At 39.8% G+C, this 18,660-nt stretch overlaps 3 protein-coding genes across 3 annotated transcripts; all 3 read right to left on the bottom strand.

Annotated features, from left to right (window-relative positions):
* Positions 1 to 512: 512 nt before the first annotated feature.
* Positions 513 to 4,412, bottom strand: LOC112569686. The gene is made up of 7 exons (XM_025247592.1): positions 4,246 to 4,412; positions 3,868 to 4,017; positions 3,409 to 3,618; positions 2,931 to 3,070; positions 1,955 to 2,222; positions 1,443 to 1,584; positions 513 to 713 (listed from the first exon to the last, which is right to left on the bottom strand). Exons 1-7 carry the CDS (start codon positions 4,289 to 4,291, stop codon positions 524 to 526), a joined length of 1,146 nt encoding a protein of 381 aa, XP_025103377.1. The 5' UTR covers positions 4,292 to 4,412; the 3' UTR covers positions 513 to 523.
* Positions 4,413 to 6,234: 1,822 nt separating this feature from the next.
* On the bottom strand, positions 6,235 to 9,452 carry LOC112569447 (neurotrypsin-like). The gene is made up of 7 exons (XM_025247273.1): positions 9,345 to 9,452; positions 8,927 to 9,079; positions 8,251 to 8,460; positions 7,809 to 7,942; positions 7,221 to 7,491; positions 6,800 to 6,956; positions 6,235 to 6,470 (listed from the first exon to the last, which is right to left on the bottom strand). Exons 1-7 carry the CDS (start codon positions 9,388 to 9,390, stop codon positions 6,281 to 6,283), a joined length of 1,161 nt encoding a protein of 386 aa, XP_025103058.1. The 5' UTR covers positions 9,391 to 9,452; the 3' UTR covers positions 6,235 to 6,280.
* Positions 9,453 to 10,804: 1,352 nt separating this feature from the next.
* LOC112561466 (neurotrypsin-like) lies at positions 10,805 to 12,812 on the bottom strand. Its single transcript, XM_025233990.1, has 4 exons — positions 12,688 to 12,812; positions 11,847 to 12,114; positions 11,409 to 11,565; positions 10,805 to 10,988 (listed from the first exon to the last, which is right to left on the bottom strand). Exons 1-4 carry the CDS (start codon positions 12,781 to 12,783, stop codon positions 10,805 to 10,807), a joined length of 705 nt encoding a protein of 234 aa, XP_025089775.1. The 5' UTR covers positions 12,784 to 12,812.
* Positions 12,813 to 18,660: the final 5,848 nt, after the last annotated feature.

Raw genomic sequence — 18,660 nt, 5'->3', positions numbered from 1 at the left:
TGTAGGGTTGTCAGGGGTTGTAGGACAAAGGACTGAGGTCTGCTGTGACCGATGTTGTTGACAAACAGACGACCTTCTGTAGACAGTGAGGCTGCCTGCCAGTCATCCAGTCATGCAAGTCGTTGTTAATCCACCCTGGCTGTTGCAGTCTACCCAGACAATCTAACGGTCATTTTTTTCATTCTGTAGTCAACTAGTATTTTACAAACTGCACCGTGTTACTTCAGTTTAACGAGGGCAGGACATGATTCAGGGACACTACGATGTACACATCTCACATGACGACCTATTCTTCATATGTTCAACTGTCCCACATGCATCATCGATTTTTTAGTGAATCACTCACTCACTCTAGATTGTTCAGGTACAAGACATTGTCTCCCTTGACTATCAACATGACAAACAATTCTTTACCTCCCTTTCATACACAGAAAGGGTGTGCGTGTGTATGTGTGTGTGCTTAATTATATAATCGATTAAATATTTAACACAGGCAGACGTGCATTTCTTTGAAAGCTTGTGTTTAATTCGACGAAATGTTTGGCAAACAGTCAACTCCGACTTGTCCCCCGCCATCACAGTGGCTGACACCCACGGGACTGTGGGAGCAGTCCAAGATGTTGGTCTCATTGCCGGTACATACAACAGCGTCCAGCAGAATTGGCAGCGGGCCCCCACCGTACAATGTTTGGTTGTGCACTACAGGTGTGTCTCTGTCAACAACAACAACAAAAACGTTTTATTATGATAGGTGTTTGGTGTCAATCATACAATCGCTCGCTCGCATGCATGGATGCACGTATGTTCACCTCGAATATAAACATATATATTATATATAACTCCTTTTACACATCCTCAGCTTCATTGCATGTTTCGTCAATAGAAAGTACACCACAAGTTTTTCGTCCCAAGTAGCGAGATCGTCGAAGTCGAATTCAGCTGCATCAGAGGTTACTGTCCCAATCATCTCGCAGAACTTCATTCAGACTCACATAGTCAATATCATCCCCGTCATGCACAACGTCCGACACACCTGGGTAAACATTGAAACCAACATTGGCAAAACAGTTTCAAAAATTGACGGCTTATTTGCAGTCCATGATGCAGCCACAAAGTTCATGGCCCTTCAGATGTCCATGTTCATGTTGGAAACATCACGCACGTGCAGGTCAAGCATGGTCACAGTTTGGTGCTCACAAGTCACCCGGAAGATCATCTTATTCAAGCTTAGAAGCATAAAATTCAACTCATCTATTAACCTGTGAAAAAGCAGACAAATTAGTGTCCAAACTTTGAAACCCATTCTATCCATGGACAGTTTAACTGTTTATATCATATCAGTATCAAATAGCAAGTCACAACAATTTGCCTTGCCACACTACTATACGCTGCGAATGAAGTTTCAGAAAACCCTTTGACCAATGACCAATGGCAGCACTTGCCCGCTGAGCCCTAACATCCCGCAGACGACAGCAGCAGACAAGGCAGAGAAATCTTTGTCACAAACTGCTCCCCAGGTCCTGTTGTACTTGACTTCCACTCGTCCTTTCCACGGCCGGTTGCCATTGACAAGACGGACTGTGTCTAGGGTTACAGGAAAATCCTTCTTTAATGCAGTTTCCTGCAAAATCTGATTGTTTACATTAATAAATATGTTTTGTATGTAACTAGGTGAATTTATGTATGCACATTGTGTGTGACAGTGCATGTAATCAGATTCTATCATTGCTGTTTTCTCTAGCCCTCGCGAGAGAATCTAAGCAAAATAAGAGACATGTAAAATTTGTTGTTTGACTATTGTTTGCTTGTTAAGTAATGTTTTGACAATTAGTCATCTCTGGTTCTTCAGTCTTTGTCACAATGGCGGCGGTTCGCTTACGTCAGCTGTACGTCTACGTGGGAGAACTTCACGTGGCAGGAAGTGGTTCAAATCTCAGTCTTTCTCGTGACTCACCGTGTACTCTGATGAGGAACTTAAAGGCGGACTCCATTTCATCCTTTTCTTGCTGGACTGGATTAAACAAGGCCTGCTGGACAGAGCAGCTGTTGATGTGAAGGTTGCTGCTGGTCATCATCGTGGGACTGACGAAGGCGCACTTGGCTGTCGGGTCCTGGACATCCAGGAAGCAGGAGTAGTTCCCCTCTTCTACAGGGTTGGGCAAAGTCAAAATGTCCTCGCGAGTTTCTGAATAGGAACTGTTCAAGACCTGCCCTGATGGGGTCTGTAAATAATATTTCTTATTGTTAGATCAATGAGACACGGTTTGTACATAAAATATATAAAGGCTCAGGATTGTGACACAGGGTACTGCGAAATATTTTTATATCCTATTTCATGCATGCACCTGAATGCACCCTTTTCTTGCAGCATACCCAACATGAAACACTTAAAAGTCGCGATATAGCAGAATGTCTGACAGACGCTATAAGCTATAGTCTGGTATTTTGTAACTGCACATTATGATAAAGAACATCATTGTGAAAAACAAGGTTAGCTCTCTACTGTTCGTTTCCAAGTCTGTTTTGGTCTCCCAACTCTCCTCTTTCCCTGATTGTTCCAGTCAAGTGCTGCCTGTCTGCTGGTTAGTGCAGGGTGTGTTCTATTCAGCCCCATTTGCGTTTTGTCATGTCTTGACTAGTGGCATATCGGTTGGTTCTTTTTCACAGGCTTCTGTTGGAGGTCTGGAGAGCCAGGGTGCAACATTTTAGTCTGGCCTCTCCCCTGACAGACCTGTTGGCTTGTTTACACCTGCCAGGAGCACAAGGCTCCCGCCGACATAGTTCTGTGGATGGACACGGCGCACAAGCCACCACACCGCACACGGTGATTGGCACCAATTGGTGGTGGAAATAAAAGTTACTGATCTTTAATTAATTTAACTTAAAACTTATTTTAAAATATCAAATGCTATTTAAAAAAGGAAGCTTACTTTCCACCGTACAGAGAATTTCAGAGAACCACGAGAGTTAAAGCGCCCGCACGAGAGCTGCACGTGCCACTGTCCGGACTCTTGTACGGCGCTCGGTAATATTCGTGCGCGTAGCACGCGGTCTGAGACTGCAGGAGGTTCTGAGAAAAATAAAATTAAACTTTTGCATACAAGGTCAAGCAATGGTAAAATGACAACAGCTCACGTTGTAGGCTTCAAATTTTAAAAGGACACCAATAAGATTTCGCCTGGCAAAAACATAGGCCGCTGAACTATTTACCAGCAGGAATGTATTTATACACCAGGTGTGTCTCAGCCCAGGTCTATATACATATAGACATCTACATCCTTGAAAACTGAAGAGGAAAAGAAACAAAGCTGTTTCAGCACAAACAGAAGCTAAACACTGAGCTAGGTAAATTACAATTTTCGGGTAATAACAGAGCAGGTTGGGTCCCATGTAAAATCGCCATCTTACCTGGCAAACGCACAAACACGTATCCTCCTTTGGTGGCAAAAGATGAATTGCTGTTGATGACAAGGCGAACTGAGTATTGTCCAAAGTCCTCTGGTGCTATGTCGCTGACCTTTAACCCCGCATTAGGGACGAACGCCAAGTGTTGTCGTTCTGAGTGGGACAATAGGAGCTCACCATGGATGTAAGTGGCAATGAGCGTGTTATTTCCACCTGGGTAAGCAACACACATAAGGTAAACATCCATCATGCACACATACACACAAAGAAATATTTACATCATGGTTGCATCATGTAATATACTCACACAGTCACACAAGAAACATGCCATACGCAAAGAACACTTCTACTCATCCTTGTCAGCTGACACTAAGTATACAGTAAGTATACGTTAATCTATAGAAACGGTTTCTGTACAAGTTGCAGGACATGTTTGAAGACTCCTACCCTGAAGTGACTTACCCCCTTCTGCAAAGTACCATTCTACATCATTGACAGTCTCAGAACTTGTGGTGACCAGAGACCAGGGGAGGGTGACCGTGTCCCCCGGACATGCGTAGTACGTGGCGCCGAGCTCTGGTGAAGTGCTTGTCCAGTTGTAGGTCTGGACCGCTTCGTCATACAGAATAATTACAGCAATGTCCAGGGTTTTGTATTAAACTGAGTTAAATTATAAGACATAGCTGTCCCATAGAGTAGTTTTGGCAGCTCGTGATATAAATTAGAATAGTCACAACATGTGACATTAGCACAGAAACAGGATTTTCAGAAAAAAGACACAAATTATCAAAAACGTAACATCAAACAATAATATTGACAAATTGACAGGTGGAGGAATACCTGTTATGGATATTACACAAATGAAGAACCCAAAAACTACTTCCATGAGAAACTATTGTGTTGAATGGTGAGACAAGCCAGTCAGGAGTGGTCCACCTGTGTTGTTGTCAAAGGTTACAGGTAGACTATACGTGTGTAAGGTGTCCTACATAGTGACCCCGTGTCTACTCCCCTTTATGTCCCGACACAGTCACTTGATCAGAAAGTCTCCAGCTTATCTTTAGTGAGCTTGTACACAGGTGTGTATATATATCTACATGAGCACATACACACAAAACTTACAAACTGCATTCTGGGTTGTGCTTGTGTGTGCGTGTGAGAGAGAAATAAAGAAAGAGAGAATCGAATATTTTATTGTGTAGATATCTCATCTGCCCCTAACAGGAGGGGGACATCACAACGACTTTGTACATTTCTAATTTGCTACATAAAGATATGTTGCAACATGTGTAATACATGAATCATGCAAGTGTACGAATTTACAACCTGGGTGAATTATATTTTTGTCTTTTATATAAGTACTAAATGCTTTATACTAAAGATCAGATATAGAGCTTGAGAGAGAGACAAACAACAACAAACAAATGATTGTTTATGCCATTGACCCGTGTTACAGGGTTGGGTGGTAGTCACTTGTACATTTTACAAAACATAAATAATAGGTAAAGTTATTTATAAACTAACATGTGGTTACAGAGCACAGTTTCCGATCTCAAATGTTTTTAAAATGTAGAGTTTAGTGTGACAGATTATTTTAGTGTGACAGATTATTTTAGTGTGACAGATTATTTTAGTGTCACAGACTATCGTCCTGCTGCTGTTGCTGATTACCACCGTTAGCTCAGACATAGAAGGATGTCTATAACATTCCAATGCCTTGTACTGGGGCTCCCAGAAATCTTTTTAAAGCAAAAGTGTCGACTGTTTCTATTGGTTTAAATAGGCAACAACTACCCATAGTTGTGCTGCATAGTAATCACAGGAAGAATCTGAGTCAAACAATATTAAGAAAGCATCAGGATCATGTTCATGACCACAGTGCCCTGAGATTCCATCTACATTATTTTTGGCACGACTAGCCGTGTCATTAAAGTATGAGAGAAGGACAGACGAGTGGACATGTAGATACACAAATATTTATACATATTTACAACAGATATATTTTGGGCTCTAAATTATCATTTCTAATGGGAAGAAATAAAACCATGTCTAAATTTGTACAGTGTTAATCTCTTCTTGTACTCTCAGTTACATGTCGCTGTCTTTCATTACAGGGGTGCGAGGCTGGTGAGTCGTGTGACAAGATTTGAATTAAGTGACGTGTGAACAGCTCACGTAACGCTTCCCTAAAAGATGTTAACGTGGGTGGTCAGCGTTACGTCACGACTGTCATCCACGTGTCCAGTTACCCGGGGTGAATGGGTTTTGACAAGAACCGCAGGAAGAGTGCAACGGCCCTCCTGCGACTGGTCGTGAGTGCGCCTCGATTCTTAATGAAGACGCTTTACCAATTACCATCATTATTATCATTATTGTTTTTGTTATATTCGAATTTACTTAGTTATCAGTTATTATTCTTTTTTTCAAGATCTCTCAAGCTTTATGTAGACTAAAGATGCAAGATTGTGACATCAAGGCGTTGTATTTGTAGATGTTATTGTATGTTGTTGCTGTGAAGGTTAGAATGAAGAGTGTACGAATATTTCACTGCTTGCTAACAATTCCCTCAATCGTCCTCAGTCGTGGGTTGCTGTGTCTATCGGTAAAACTAAGAAAGATAAAGGCAGTCATTGTGAACTGTGAAAAGCCGGTTCTTTCTGAGGACAGTCCACATCTTCTCTCCTTCACGGTGTAGACTTACTCAGCCCTATAAAGGACTTCGTCAACATCGAACAGGTGGATACACTGGTGCAAGTGTGCCACTCACACGACAAGGTAATCTCATGTGTAGAGGACTGACTGGACTAGTGACAGTAAACTCACTGCACAGATAACATGGAATGAGCAACATAAGGCACGAAACAAGAGATTTTGTTTAAATCCACAGAATGTTTGGAAAACAGTCAACTCCGACATCTTCACTGTTTTGACAGTTGTGCTGTCCCACTGGGCTGTGTGTGCAGTCAAATATTGTCCTTTCGTTGCCATTACAAGACACATCGTCCAGCAGAATTGGTAGCGAGCCCTGGCCATAGACTGCACTGCCATACACTGTTGGTGAATCTCTGTCAACAAAGAAAGTAATACTAACCCATTAAGCACTTTGTAAATCTTTAAACAAAACAAAAAAAGTAATGACTGTATCATTCAGGACTTCATAACCACTGGTGAATAAAGCCCTTTGGAGAGTGAGCCAAATGATAAAATGCCATCAGATAGTTTATTCATTGACGAGTTTACACGGACGGTATAAACATTTATAAAAATTTGGTTCTTTGTAGTCTGATACAGCAACTCACTTGACTGTTTTAATATCCCCTACTCCACCTTTACAAGGCGGGGGAATGAAATATTAAGCCTTACTGCAAAACAATGTGTAACAAATATGACTAACCCGATAAACCCTAACATTCTGCAGACGACAACAGCAGATGATGGATGAAACTCATCGTCACAAACTGTTCCCCATGTACCATCGTAATACTTCACTTCAACTCGTCCCTCCCACGGTCTGCTGCCGTCGGCAAGGCGAACTATGTCACTGTAAGTACCTGTATGACAAGTACTTTCCAGAATGAACATTCTGTACATGTTAAAAGTATCTCATAATGATGATTACTTTTTAAATTTATTTCTCAAGTAAGCGCGCACGCGAGCGTGTCCAGATGATGATCTCTTTATTATCCTCGCGTGGTTTTCAACTTTCTCACTTTTGAAATTAGTGCTAATTAAGCCAAAGAAACCTACTGAGTTACTTTGATGCATCTGTATTGTAGAATATTTTACGACAGAACCAAGCATGAAATGTAACAAACCATGTTGTCTGGAAAGCAGCTTGATGGCTAAGACCATCTCTTCATTTCCATACTGGTTTGCATGATTCCCCAGGACCCGCTGTACTGAGCAGTTGTCGACATGGACTTCGTTACTGAACAGCATGGTGGGGGAGATGTGAACACATCTGGCAGCAGGGTCAGTGACATCCAGGAAGCAGGTGTAGCTGCCCTCCTCCACAGGGTTGTCTAGTGTCAGGACATACTCGTCACCTGTGAAGGTGCTGTTGTGGAGTATCTGACCAGACGGAGTCTATGAATGAAATGCCATTACTACTGACATTAAAATAATGTAATGACAGGCCTGTTTCGTGAGATATGGATGCCAGAGTTTATAATATATTTTTGGAAAAAATATTTCTATAACAACATTAGAAATCGAAGCATTATTAATCTTGAATGTTTTATGTGTCAGTGTCAGCATTACTGCTCCCTGCCTTTATTCTGAGTTATGTTCCTTTAATAAGATTAAACAAACTAATTTATATGTTTATATGTATATATAATATACAATAATATAAATGTGGATATATGTTTAGTATACATGGGGTTTTGGTGGGAGTTACTCACCTTCCACAGCACAGCCACAGTGCCAGGTGTCGTGAAGTAGCCGCACGCGAGCTGCACGTGCCATTCACCTGATCCACGCATTGGGTTCGGCAGCATCCTGGCGTGTAGCTGTTGGTCCGTAGTTGAAGGAGTCTCTAACAACACAGTAAAATAGTATATACTGACAAATATATACCCCCCATAAAACACTGCCTTCATGTGACTTTTCCATGTCTACACGTTCACCCGCTGATGGTGGGACACGTGGAACTCCATGAAACAGATGTGAGCTTTTCTCTGCCTCATGAAGCTGACTGTAAACATGTGCTACTCGTTATCAGAGAATAGAAAATATTGACAAGGGTGCATGCAGGACAATACAATAACACATTAAAAATATAAAAATGTGTCTTTAATAGCAATGAATATTGTGTGGAGTCTGTGTCATACATCACAGACTTACCTGGGAGGCGCAGGTGAATGTAGCTTTCTTCTGTTTCAAGAGACGAATAGCTGTTGATGACAACACGAGCTGAGTACACACCAAAGTCGTTGTGTGTCAACCCGCTGACGGTCAGACCTGCATCGCCACTGAAGGACAGGTGTTGTCGTGCAGAGCTGGACACGAAAAACTCTCCATGGATGAAACTTGCAATGACTTCGGGGTATGTGTCTGCAAAATGTTACACACACACATTGTAACTTCCAATGACTTCAGGGTTTTAGTCTGCAAAATGTTACACACATATATATATACATAAACACACACATATGTGTGCTAAACTTGAACACTTGACTTCTGCTTAAAGTATCACAACGGAACAAATTCAAATGGACTCCTTTGGAATTATTCCTTACTATTCCAGTTTATGATGAAACCTTTGCGAAATGCACTGGGTTGGTTTTATTTTCCCTGTTCACTCTCCTTTTTTAATAACGCCCCTATTATTCGCAGAGATTATTATCATAGTAAATTATACTCTACAACTTTTGTTATTATTTAGACATGAACTCATTTTTTCTCCACTCTGAGCACAAAATATTCCATAAACGAATTTTATGCATAGGTGCATTGTTAATAATGATTTTTTAATGATACTCTGCACTAGGAGCGAGACTAGACTTGAATACAGATGTACCTGAAGTTTGCGAGAAGTACCATTCGATGTAGCTGACGGTCTCATGATAGTCCGTGATGTAAGACCAGGGGAAGGTGATGCTGTCCCCCACACACGCGTAGTAAGAGGCGTTGTTGTCGGGGGAGGAGCTCGTCCAGTTGAAGGCTTCACCCACTTGGAGACAAAAATATGTTTGACAACAAGACATGAAAAGGAATGTGTAAGTTAAAGAAATAAAACAATTTTATATAAATATATGAAATAAATAATAAGTAAACACACATACAGTTACATGGATAAATAGTCAAAAACAATTTTTTATGTTTGTAAAAATGTGAAACAACAGAAGTATTTAAGTCAAGAAAAATAAAACCGTTAAGAACAACACAAAAAAAGAGTAGAGATATACTTTAACACCCGCACATATAAAAATAAATACCTGAAACAGAGATGGCAATTATGAGGAGCTCAGAAAAGAATTTCATTTTGAGCACGTTGTTGAGTTGTAAATTGTTTGAGAACAACCAGAAATTCTCCAGCTGTTTCTTTTAAAGATGGTTTTCTACTAACTAATACAGTCCACTGATAATGCCGGGACCTTATCTATATGTAAATCGCTAGTGTGCGCGCTCACAAACACACACACACACACACATCTAACCCACTTCTCGTTCTCTGTACCTGTGACTGACAAACTTGTGGAAGTCGGACACAGTGTCTGTGGTCTGAGTCGATATCGTGAAGTAAGTTGTTTCTAAGAAATGCGAACAAATGGCAGACATTTGTAAATCAACGGACTTTATCGCTCTTTACTATACTCGGCAAAAAAGGAGAACAATTGTCTGAAGTAGTAACAAAGATTAACAGAGAGATTTCGTAATCGCTTTTAAAGTAATGGCGATTCCAGCTTGCACCGTGATTTGTGGAAATAGTCAATCCTTTATCAATTTTTCAATCGATGTCTGAGAGGATAGAGGGAAAAACAATGGGTTGGCTGTGTATTTGAACTCAGGTCTGCATGCGCACTGTCAAAATGCACTAAAAGTTTATTTAGAGTGAGCCTTTCACGGGTTAATTCATTATCAAACATTTGTATGAACTATGGTCCAGTAACTCAATTATTCTTGTGTCTTTATTATTGTTATATCGTTATCTACTGACCTCAGTATCAAGTATAGCATTTTACTACAATAACATCTGAGTTTACAGTCAGTGCAGAAGACGCTATAGGCTCCAATACTTGTACCCTAGGACATCGGGTTATTGTATTTAAACTGATGGTACCTTGTCTTATCGACTACTTTTCTTCTTTTTTTTTTCATTTTTCCTGTAGTGCCTTTGGGTTTTAGTTGTATTTGGTGTCTGCTGAAAACTGATGATATGTGCTTTGAGTTTTGTCTCCCGCCACCTTGATGTAGGAGAAAGGCGCTATAACAATCACATTATTGTCGATGTTAAGGTGTATTTGTTGTTTTCCTGTTTGAATGTATTTTGTTCTTTAGAAGCAAGAGTGAGTGACAAAATATTTTACTACCTGCAGAAACTTTGTCATCCAGCGGCATCGCTGAGTCTATCAGTGAAAAAAGAAAAGAATGAAAGAAGTACGTTAACATTTCGCTCTACGTGAGCTTAACGACACTTTCCTCGGGGCCCGCCGGTTGTGAGGACTGTCCTCTTCTCCTCCTCTTACTCTCTCTTTCTCTCTCTCGGTCTAGACCTACCCAGACATTTAGAGGACTTGGGTAACCGTGCAGAAGTTGGATACACTAAGGTCAGTGTGTTGCGCAGATGACGTGGCAGTCCCACAACAGAAGGTCCTCATGAGTATAGGACTTAATGAGCTAGTAAAAATAATTGAATTCAAATAATGACATAAAACAGATTTATTTATCTTTAAATTCACAAAATGTTGGGAAAACAGTTTACTCCAACATCTTCATAGTAATAACAATTGCGCTGTCCGACCGGGCTGTGTGTGCAGTCAAAGATGCTCCGTTCATTGCCATTACAATACACATTTTCCAGCAGAACTGATAATGTGCCCCTGCCGTATGATGACGAGTCGTACATACTGGGTGTATCCCTGTCGACAAAGAAAATAACTGTTATGATGTGAATATGACTTATCGCTCCTAATATTGTAACAAAACAAGCAAGAATAGAATGACCGCCGTTGAAGAAAGACTGTCAGAAGCCGCACCGTCCTGTCCGAGTGATCGGCCAAGGGAATGAATGTAACAGTTCGACAAACACTGTGTAAGTACGGATTACACACATGACAGCCTCTTGACCACACTCAGGACTCTGAGAAGTAAAAGAACGAATGGCCAGCTGGTCATTTAACCGACTACAGACGATTTTCAATGTACGGCATAAACGTTTATAATATTGAATACGATGCAGTATTTCACTGTACTCTATACCTACACCACTCTGCACTACATAGTAAAGTTAAGTTTTATAGTTTACAGCAAAGGGTATTGTAACAAATAATATCACTGACCCGATAAACCCTAACATTCTGCAGACGACAGAAGCTACAGACGAATGAAACTGGTCGACACACACTGTTCCCCAGGTACCATTGTAATACTTCACTTCAACTCGTCCCGCCCACGGTCTGCTGCCGTCGGCCAGACGAACCATGTCACCTGAAGTACCTGTGAAAAAATATATTATTTGCACTCTTACATGTTTACTTCTTAATAGTCTGCTGGAAAATGCTTCGTAGTTTTGAACCAGATAACAAAGTTAACCCTCTATTATTCTTTGAACATGGTTTGTGAATCATTTTATAACAGGTCCAAGCATTCTACTTTCAACCACACACCGTATTTACAAACAAATCCGACAAAACAATCTAATTATTTGAGTAAAAATCGAAAGCAATACTATACTGTACCAACATTTATAAAAAATTACATATATAAATGTAACACACCATGTTGTCTCGAGAGAAGGTGAATAACTGAGGCCATGTCTTCCTTTTCATGCAGGATTGGATGGAAGAAGGCCCCTTGTACCGAGCAGCTGTCGACATGGACTTCGTTACTGAACAGCATGGTGGGGGATATGTGAACACATCTGGCAGCAGGGTCAGTGACATCCAGGAAGCAGGTGTAGCTGCCCTCCTCCACAGGGTTGTCTAGGGTCAGGACATACTCGTCACCTGTGAAGGTGCTGTTGTGGAGTATCTGACCAGATGGAGTCTGTGAATGAAACATATTATGTTTTAATGAAATTGATATAATGACATTCCGTGAGATACCTATACCCAATTGTTGACGCCCCGACAATTCTTTGAAAAGTTGTGTGTGGGTATATCGTGGAATGAGTTTTGTATATTACGGTTATTTCACCTGTACGTCTTTGCATTACATGTACAAGGGTAGAGAGAATTTATGCAGAAAATACTTTTATAGATAGTTTTGCGTAAGATAAACATAGAACGAATTGCTCGATTCAAGCGCTAACATTTAATTTGTTAAAATATTACTATTACAGATTGTACAGGAGATATTTTGATATATATATATATAGAGAGAGAGACAAAACAATCTGTCCATCATGCAGATTACTTATTTATATGTTCTCATCCTTTCTTATCTTTCGGTGATTGAGATTTTTTCCAAAATTTTTTTACATATATCTACGTTTATAAATGTATATAAAGCTATTGAACTATAACATTAGAAGGAAGGAAGATATCAAGTTCAAGAAAATTTGGTCGTTTATTTTGCTCATTACAAAAGTGTAAATTTACACATTAAAAATGACCTCACCTTCCACAGCACAGCCACAGTGCCAGGTGTCGTGAAGTAGCCGCACGCGAGCTGCACGTGCCATTCACCTGATCCACGCACTGGGTTCGGCAGCATCCTGGCGTGCAGCTGTTGGTCCGTAGTTGAAGGAGTCTCTAACAACAAAAGTAAAATATCAGGGACTAACTAAAAAGCTTATATCATGTCCACGGCATAATATTTCCTTATCTTTACATTTACATGCTTTGAAAAGGAACAAGTGAATCACCCTGAAATTGGATAACAAATGACAGATGAATGCTTTTTGTCTCATCCAGATGATTGTGAAAAATAATTATGTATTCTTGATCTCATCCATGCCTGCAAAATGTCTATTTAAAAACAAAACTACTGCTGCTTGGGAAAGAAATCATAGGTGTTTTATTTAAAAGATTGACATAGGAAAGAGTAACTAAAGGTCGAGAAGCAATGCATGGATAGAGAGAAATGAGAATTTAATAATTGGACAGCACTGGACATTGTATGACAATACGATGTAGCATACGATATTGCAGACTTACGTGGAAAGTTTAGATGAACATATTTTTCTTGTGTAAAGACTGATGTGTAGCTGTTGATGACGACGCGAACCCAGTAGTCCCCGAAGTCGTGGGATGTTAACCCGCTGACGGTCAGGCCTGCGTTGTCCGCGAAAGAGAAGTGTTGTCGTACAGAGTGAGACAGGAAGAACTCACCATGGATATAACTTGCAATAACCTCTTCGTGATATGTCCCTGTAAAGTATTGCATGATGATTTATATATATATAATGAGCCCACACACGCCTGCACAATTTGAAGACCTTTAAAATATATCAGTGTATTCTGCCTAAACAGAAACCTTATTGCAAGGGAAATCTTTGAAACTATTCCTTGCTCTGTCTAGTTTATTGTTTACGATGTTCACTGGGTTCTTTTTATTTCTCTAGTTTGCTCTGCATATGATTTCCGTTTAATTTGAAACATGTTATCAGTGTGTTACACAACACTATACAAGTTTTGTTTAGGTACTCTGACCGACAGAAAACTTACAGCAAGAAAAAAAAACAACGGTTTGATAACACGAGTCTTATATTAATTTTATGTGTATGTGCGTTGTTTAATTAAGACAAATAATAACAACAATGACAATAACAACAATAAAGTAAAAATTTATAAAGCGCAATATCTCATCCAAAGGTGGACTCATTGCGCTGAACAAAATCACAAAAATGTAGAAAAGATCACAAAATAATAACGATGTAGAACAAAATCACAAAATAATACAAAAATGTAGAACAACATCACAAAATAATACAAAAATGTAGAACAACATCACACAATAATAACAAAGATGTAGAAGGAAGAACAACGCGAGGACTCACTGCGTGCCGGCAGTAAAGGGAGATCACTGTAGATGTAATGGTAACACTCCAGAGAATAATGTCAGTGACATCAGGAGAATATTAAGAAGAATATTAAGTAATCTTCAGAATATGAAGAAATGTTATCATATAAAACTACAAGAGAATGATCATCACTTCCGTTTACTCGCTGTACCTCAAGGTCGCTGCCAAAGCAAGTGAAACATGGCGGCGTGGAGTCCACCCAATAGAGCCATACAGCTTGTAATTAAAATAACATCATATATATATAGTTCTGTTGCTTACCAAAAGAGGAAGAAAACGCAACAGAAGCACATGTAAACATATAGAGCCAATACTTTAATCCAAATCGAAGCACGACCACAAAACAAACAAAATCAAGGAGAGCCGGTCACCTCAGCCTGTTAGACAAAGGGACACAACTCTCAGACCATTCTGTTCTCGTGCTGTGGTTTGCAACAGGAACGTGACTACCTCTTGGTGGTAAAGTCTTACCTAAAGTGTCCCTAAAGTACCATTCGATGTAGCTGACAGTCTCATCATAGTCCGTGTAGTAAGACCAGGGGAATGTGATGCTGTCCCCCACGCATGCGTAGTAAACAGCGTAGTTGTCGGGTGAAGAGCTCGTCCAGTTGAAGGCTTGACTTGCTTAAAAACAAATAAACAAAAGAAACTTTTACAGCAAAGCCATCTATCTTATCAACTATCGTTTGCTGCATTACATTTGCATGAAATGGATCAGGTGTAATCGCTGTCTAAAGCAACACACGACAGTCAAAACCTATCAAACTCAAGAACCTGTCTCGAGGAGCTCTCAGTTCACATTTCCCCAACCTCAGACATTTTATAATGTAACTAGATTAGTCTGGAGGATTCGACTTAGCAAACCCGCTTGTCTGTCAGTTTGCGTTAACACACACATACACACACACACACATATGCACACATGCACATTCACACACACGTGCACAAATGTAAGCATGACAGTTGATACTAGTTAATAAACTAACATCTGATGCACTCCTTGTGTGTTCTGAATCGGGCAATACTGCTCATAGAAGTAATACTCTATCGAAATAACTATTCCAATTATTGAAGAAAAATAAATAAATAATAAAATAAAGCAATAAAAAACACATGTTTAGGCACGCCCAAGGAGGAATATCTGTTACACTCACGAGGAGGGCAAAGAGAAATTGCAAATGGAACCTTTTTTCGTTTTTTTGCTGTGTCTGACGACTGCCAGAAATTCTACAGCTGTTTCTTTTAAGAAAGATACTGATAAATTATAAATAGTATGTCTAGACCTTATCTTACTCAAAATTAATAAAAATAATAATAATAATAATCATAGGAATTTATTTAGCACATTTCCCCCCACAATAAGCAAGAACAAAGCGCTTTACAAGGTACAAGAGGCAGTAAATAGTATATTATCATTATATACAGTTGAGGGATTTAAACAATATACAGTTTTGTAGAGAATGTATGCTTGTAGAAATACAGATGTTGTGCTTCCAATTGATATTCAAATGTTCTATTTTTTTCAATTTTGGAGATATTATTTACTGTGCAATTGGAAACAGAATGTTCAAATTTCATTTCAAATAACTTCTAGAACCATGTCCAAAGAACAAAGAGCAAATATTCTTCCAGCGGACAATAGACATATTGTAGGTTCCACCGCCTACATCAGCAGTAGGAAGCAGATGTAATCATTTGTTTCTCAAATTAGAGAATAAACAAATAAAAGTGACCACACCCACAGGCACCTTCGTAAAAAATGGATTGCTAAAGTCGAATGTTCTGTCACCACAATCCGCAGTCCACTGCAAAAAACTTTGTTTTAAAAAGATCAGTTTTATTGTCATGCAATGAAAATACTGTCATTAGTATTCCCTCTATCTACAATTTGTGACAGAATGAAGTGTGGCACTGGCACCAAGTCTTTTATTAGATATGCTCATGACTATACAATGTTTAAAGATTTAACATAAAACTTAAATTATTAAAGTGAATAAACCCCGAAAAGTGTGGAAAACATAAAACAACAAAAGCATTGTAAAACAAACAAGAAAATCCTTAAGAACAAAACAATCAATGAGTAAACAATCTCTCAAACCTCCGTATATACAAAGAGGTTACCTGATACAGTGATGGCAATCATGAGAAGCTCAAAGGCGAAATCCATTTTCTAATTTGTTGTGTTGTAAATTGTTTACTAACAGCTACAGTTTCCAGTTGTCCCTTTTAAAGACGATTTCCGACTACTACAGTAATCTTGTAATGCCGAGACCTTATCTTCGCGCACTTTCGCAGGCACACACACACACGCACACGCACACAAAACACACACACACACACACACACACACACACACACACACACACACAATCTTCTCTCTCTCTCTCATTGTCACACAAATGGAAGCGAGAAACATCTGTTCTGTGGTCTGTGAGTCGATATCGTGATGTACTTTCTTCCTATGAAAGAGGACAAAGCAGGTATCTGTGATACAAGTCTTCATTTCAGGCAGTTCTACTGTGAAGAAAAGGAGAACAGCTGTCTAAAGGATTGACTTAGAGAATAAAAATATCAGAATTATTTAGTTAGCTGCAATCTTTAATGGCTCTAGAGTAAGACTAATTCCAATACAAGCATCGTCATTGTTGGAAAATACGCAGGAGGAATACCTGACACTCATGTGACAAAAGTGAAGAGAACAAAGTTTGTTTTATGAATAGTAATTTGTTGTGTTCAAGGCTAAGGCCTGTCAGAAATCCTCCAGCTGTTTATTTCTAAAGAGATTACATTTATATTCTGTGAAGGCGATCTACATACATTACAGTGTGTTTGTTCCCTTTTTCTCATCCCTTCTCTAACCCGAGAGTTTTATCTCACTCCAGCTTATCTTTTATGCCTTTGCACACAGGTGCACACCAGCCAGTACATCTACATCTACATGCGCGAGCACGCAGGAAGTGATGCTATGACTAGGTGCAGCTTTGGTGAGTGTGAGTGGCTCAACTGCTGCCATCGCCGGGGCTTTCAGGTCAACGTCCACTAGCTAAAGGGAGCTAAACTCCCTCAGCACGTAGAGTGGTCTGCAGCACAGAGTTATCGTTTGGATCTCACTGGAGCAGTGTGTGGACAGATTACAATCCGCCTACCCTCTGTTATTTATGACAAAGAACACACACTCACGCACACACCCACCACACACACACTCACTTCATTCTAGTCAGATAATTCAGACGGGCGATCGGCAGGATGGAGGAAGAAGCGAGGTGGTAGACGAACCGACTCGGGTATCTTTGAGATAAGATGTGATCAAATCAAGCGGAACACTGGGCTGTCTATGGATTCTCGATGAGATTTCAGAAAAATTTACAGCTCATCTTTCTTGCATAGTGTAAAACTGTAGATCATTAGAGTTTGAAGAACTATGAACTTCTTTATCGTCACATTAATTAATCTTCTGTCGTAAATTTTAGTTCTCTCTGGTACAATGGATCTTATGCCAACATATCTTTAGTTCTTACAAAGTCGAGTGAATAAAACCAAGCCAAGCAACGAAGCTAAAGTCTGATAATTTTCTTAATGATTTTTAACTAATAAACAGTACTTATTTTCCTAATTCTTTAATTTTACACTTAGAAGATTTTCTTCGAGTCTTTACAAACACATTTGAAAGTTAAAAATGAAATAATTGTCACAAGACAGACATTTCTAAGGACAGAACCTAGTGGGCGCAAATTAGAATAGCGAGATTGGCTTCAATTAAACTCGATTAAGGAGTGAGGATGGGGGTACTGTCCAGTTCGCCTTGACTTAATGATTTGAAGATGCCTGTCGTGGAGCTAAATTTAATTATGACCCAGGTGGGTAACAGTTGCAATCCTGAAACTAGAATGTAATGACCACCCTGGACTTTGTTGCCCACTTAGTCAACAGAGGTTTGAAGAGTTTTATGAGGATGAGATCTGTAGGTCGTAGAGCTTGGGTGACTAATTGTGGTCACCGGAACATTAGCTAGCATCTGTATAACAACCATTGATACTGAGTTTGGTGGTACCTTTGTCTGGAAGATGGGTCCTAAGTCAAATGGATCTGGTAGGAAATAGAAGACAGGTTAGATGCCTTTTCTTTACTCCATCAGGAGTTAACTATTAAAGCATCGTCAGTTTTAGGTGATAAGTGAGGTCCTACGAGCACTCCACGTGAATTCCTGGTCCTTACAGACTGGGCCGGTAGCAGCTCTTGTAGCACCTACATCGTTGTCTGTGTCATCCCTTTGTCGTCAATGACGTAACTGGTGAGGCACCATCGTCTTTACCACTACAAATCTTTGTTGTTTCAAGTGATAGAAGGTAGTCAGATTATCTATGTCATCGTCGTTGCATTTCATCGCTCGTTTCAGCTGATGTGATGAAGCGACGTGTAAAAGTTTTTGCCAAGACTGGATGCTATCATGGTGCTCCAGAGTTGAGCCTGCTGTTGGCCATTACAGTCGATGAACAAAAGAGATTTTTCCCTGGGACCTTTACTTCATTTCTTTTAAATTTCGTAAAGACGAGTCTGCAGATTTAGAG

This window comes from Pomacea canaliculata, linkage group LG1 (genome assembly GCF_003073045.1).
Source record: "Pomacea canaliculata isolate SZHN2017 linkage group LG1, ASM307304v1, whole genome shotgun sequence".
Lineage (NCBI taxonomy): Eukaryota > Metazoa > Mollusca > Gastropoda > Architaenioglossa > Ampullariidae > Pomacea > Pomacea canaliculata.
The sequence above is the reverse complement of the archived record's forward strand: the minus strand, read 5'-3'. Positions and strand labels throughout refer to the sequence as shown.

Coding starts and splice junctions, on each gene's coding strand:
- LOC112569447 (XM_025247273.1), bottom strand. CDS start 9,390: ATGAAATTCTTTTCTGAGCTCCTCATAATTGCCATCTCTGTTTCAG. Junction 8,461..8,926: donor GTACTTCTCGCAAACTTCAG/GTACATCTGTAT, acceptor AACATTTTGCAG/ACACATACCCCGAAGTCATT. Junction 6,471..6,799: donor AGAATGTTAGGGTTTATCGG/GTTAGTCATATT, acceptor CTTTGTTGACAG/AGATTCACCAACAGTGTATG.
- LOC112561466 (XM_025233990.1), bottom strand. CDS start 12,783: ATGCTGCCGAACCCAGTGCGTGGATCAGGTGAATGGCACGTGCAGCTC. Junction 11,566..11,846: donor CCTTCTCTCGAGACAACATG/GTGTGTTACATT, acceptor ATTTTTTCACAG/GTACTTCAGGTGACATGGTT. Junction 10,989..11,408: donor AGAATGTTAGGGTTTATCGG/GTCAGTGATATT, acceptor CTTTGTCGACAG/GGATACACCCAGTATGTACG.
- LOC112569686 (XM_025247592.1), bottom strand. CDS start 4,291: ATGGAAGTAGTTTTTGGGTTCTTCATTTGTGTAATATCCATAACAG. Junction 2,223..2,930: donor AATTCTCTGTACGGTGGAAA/GTAAGCTTCCTT, acceptor TATTATTTACAG/ACCCCATCAGGGCAGGTCTT. Junction 1,585..1,954: donor GTTCCTCATCAGAGTACACG/GTGAGTCACGAG, acceptor CTGTAACCCTAG/ACACAGTCCGTCTTGTCAAT.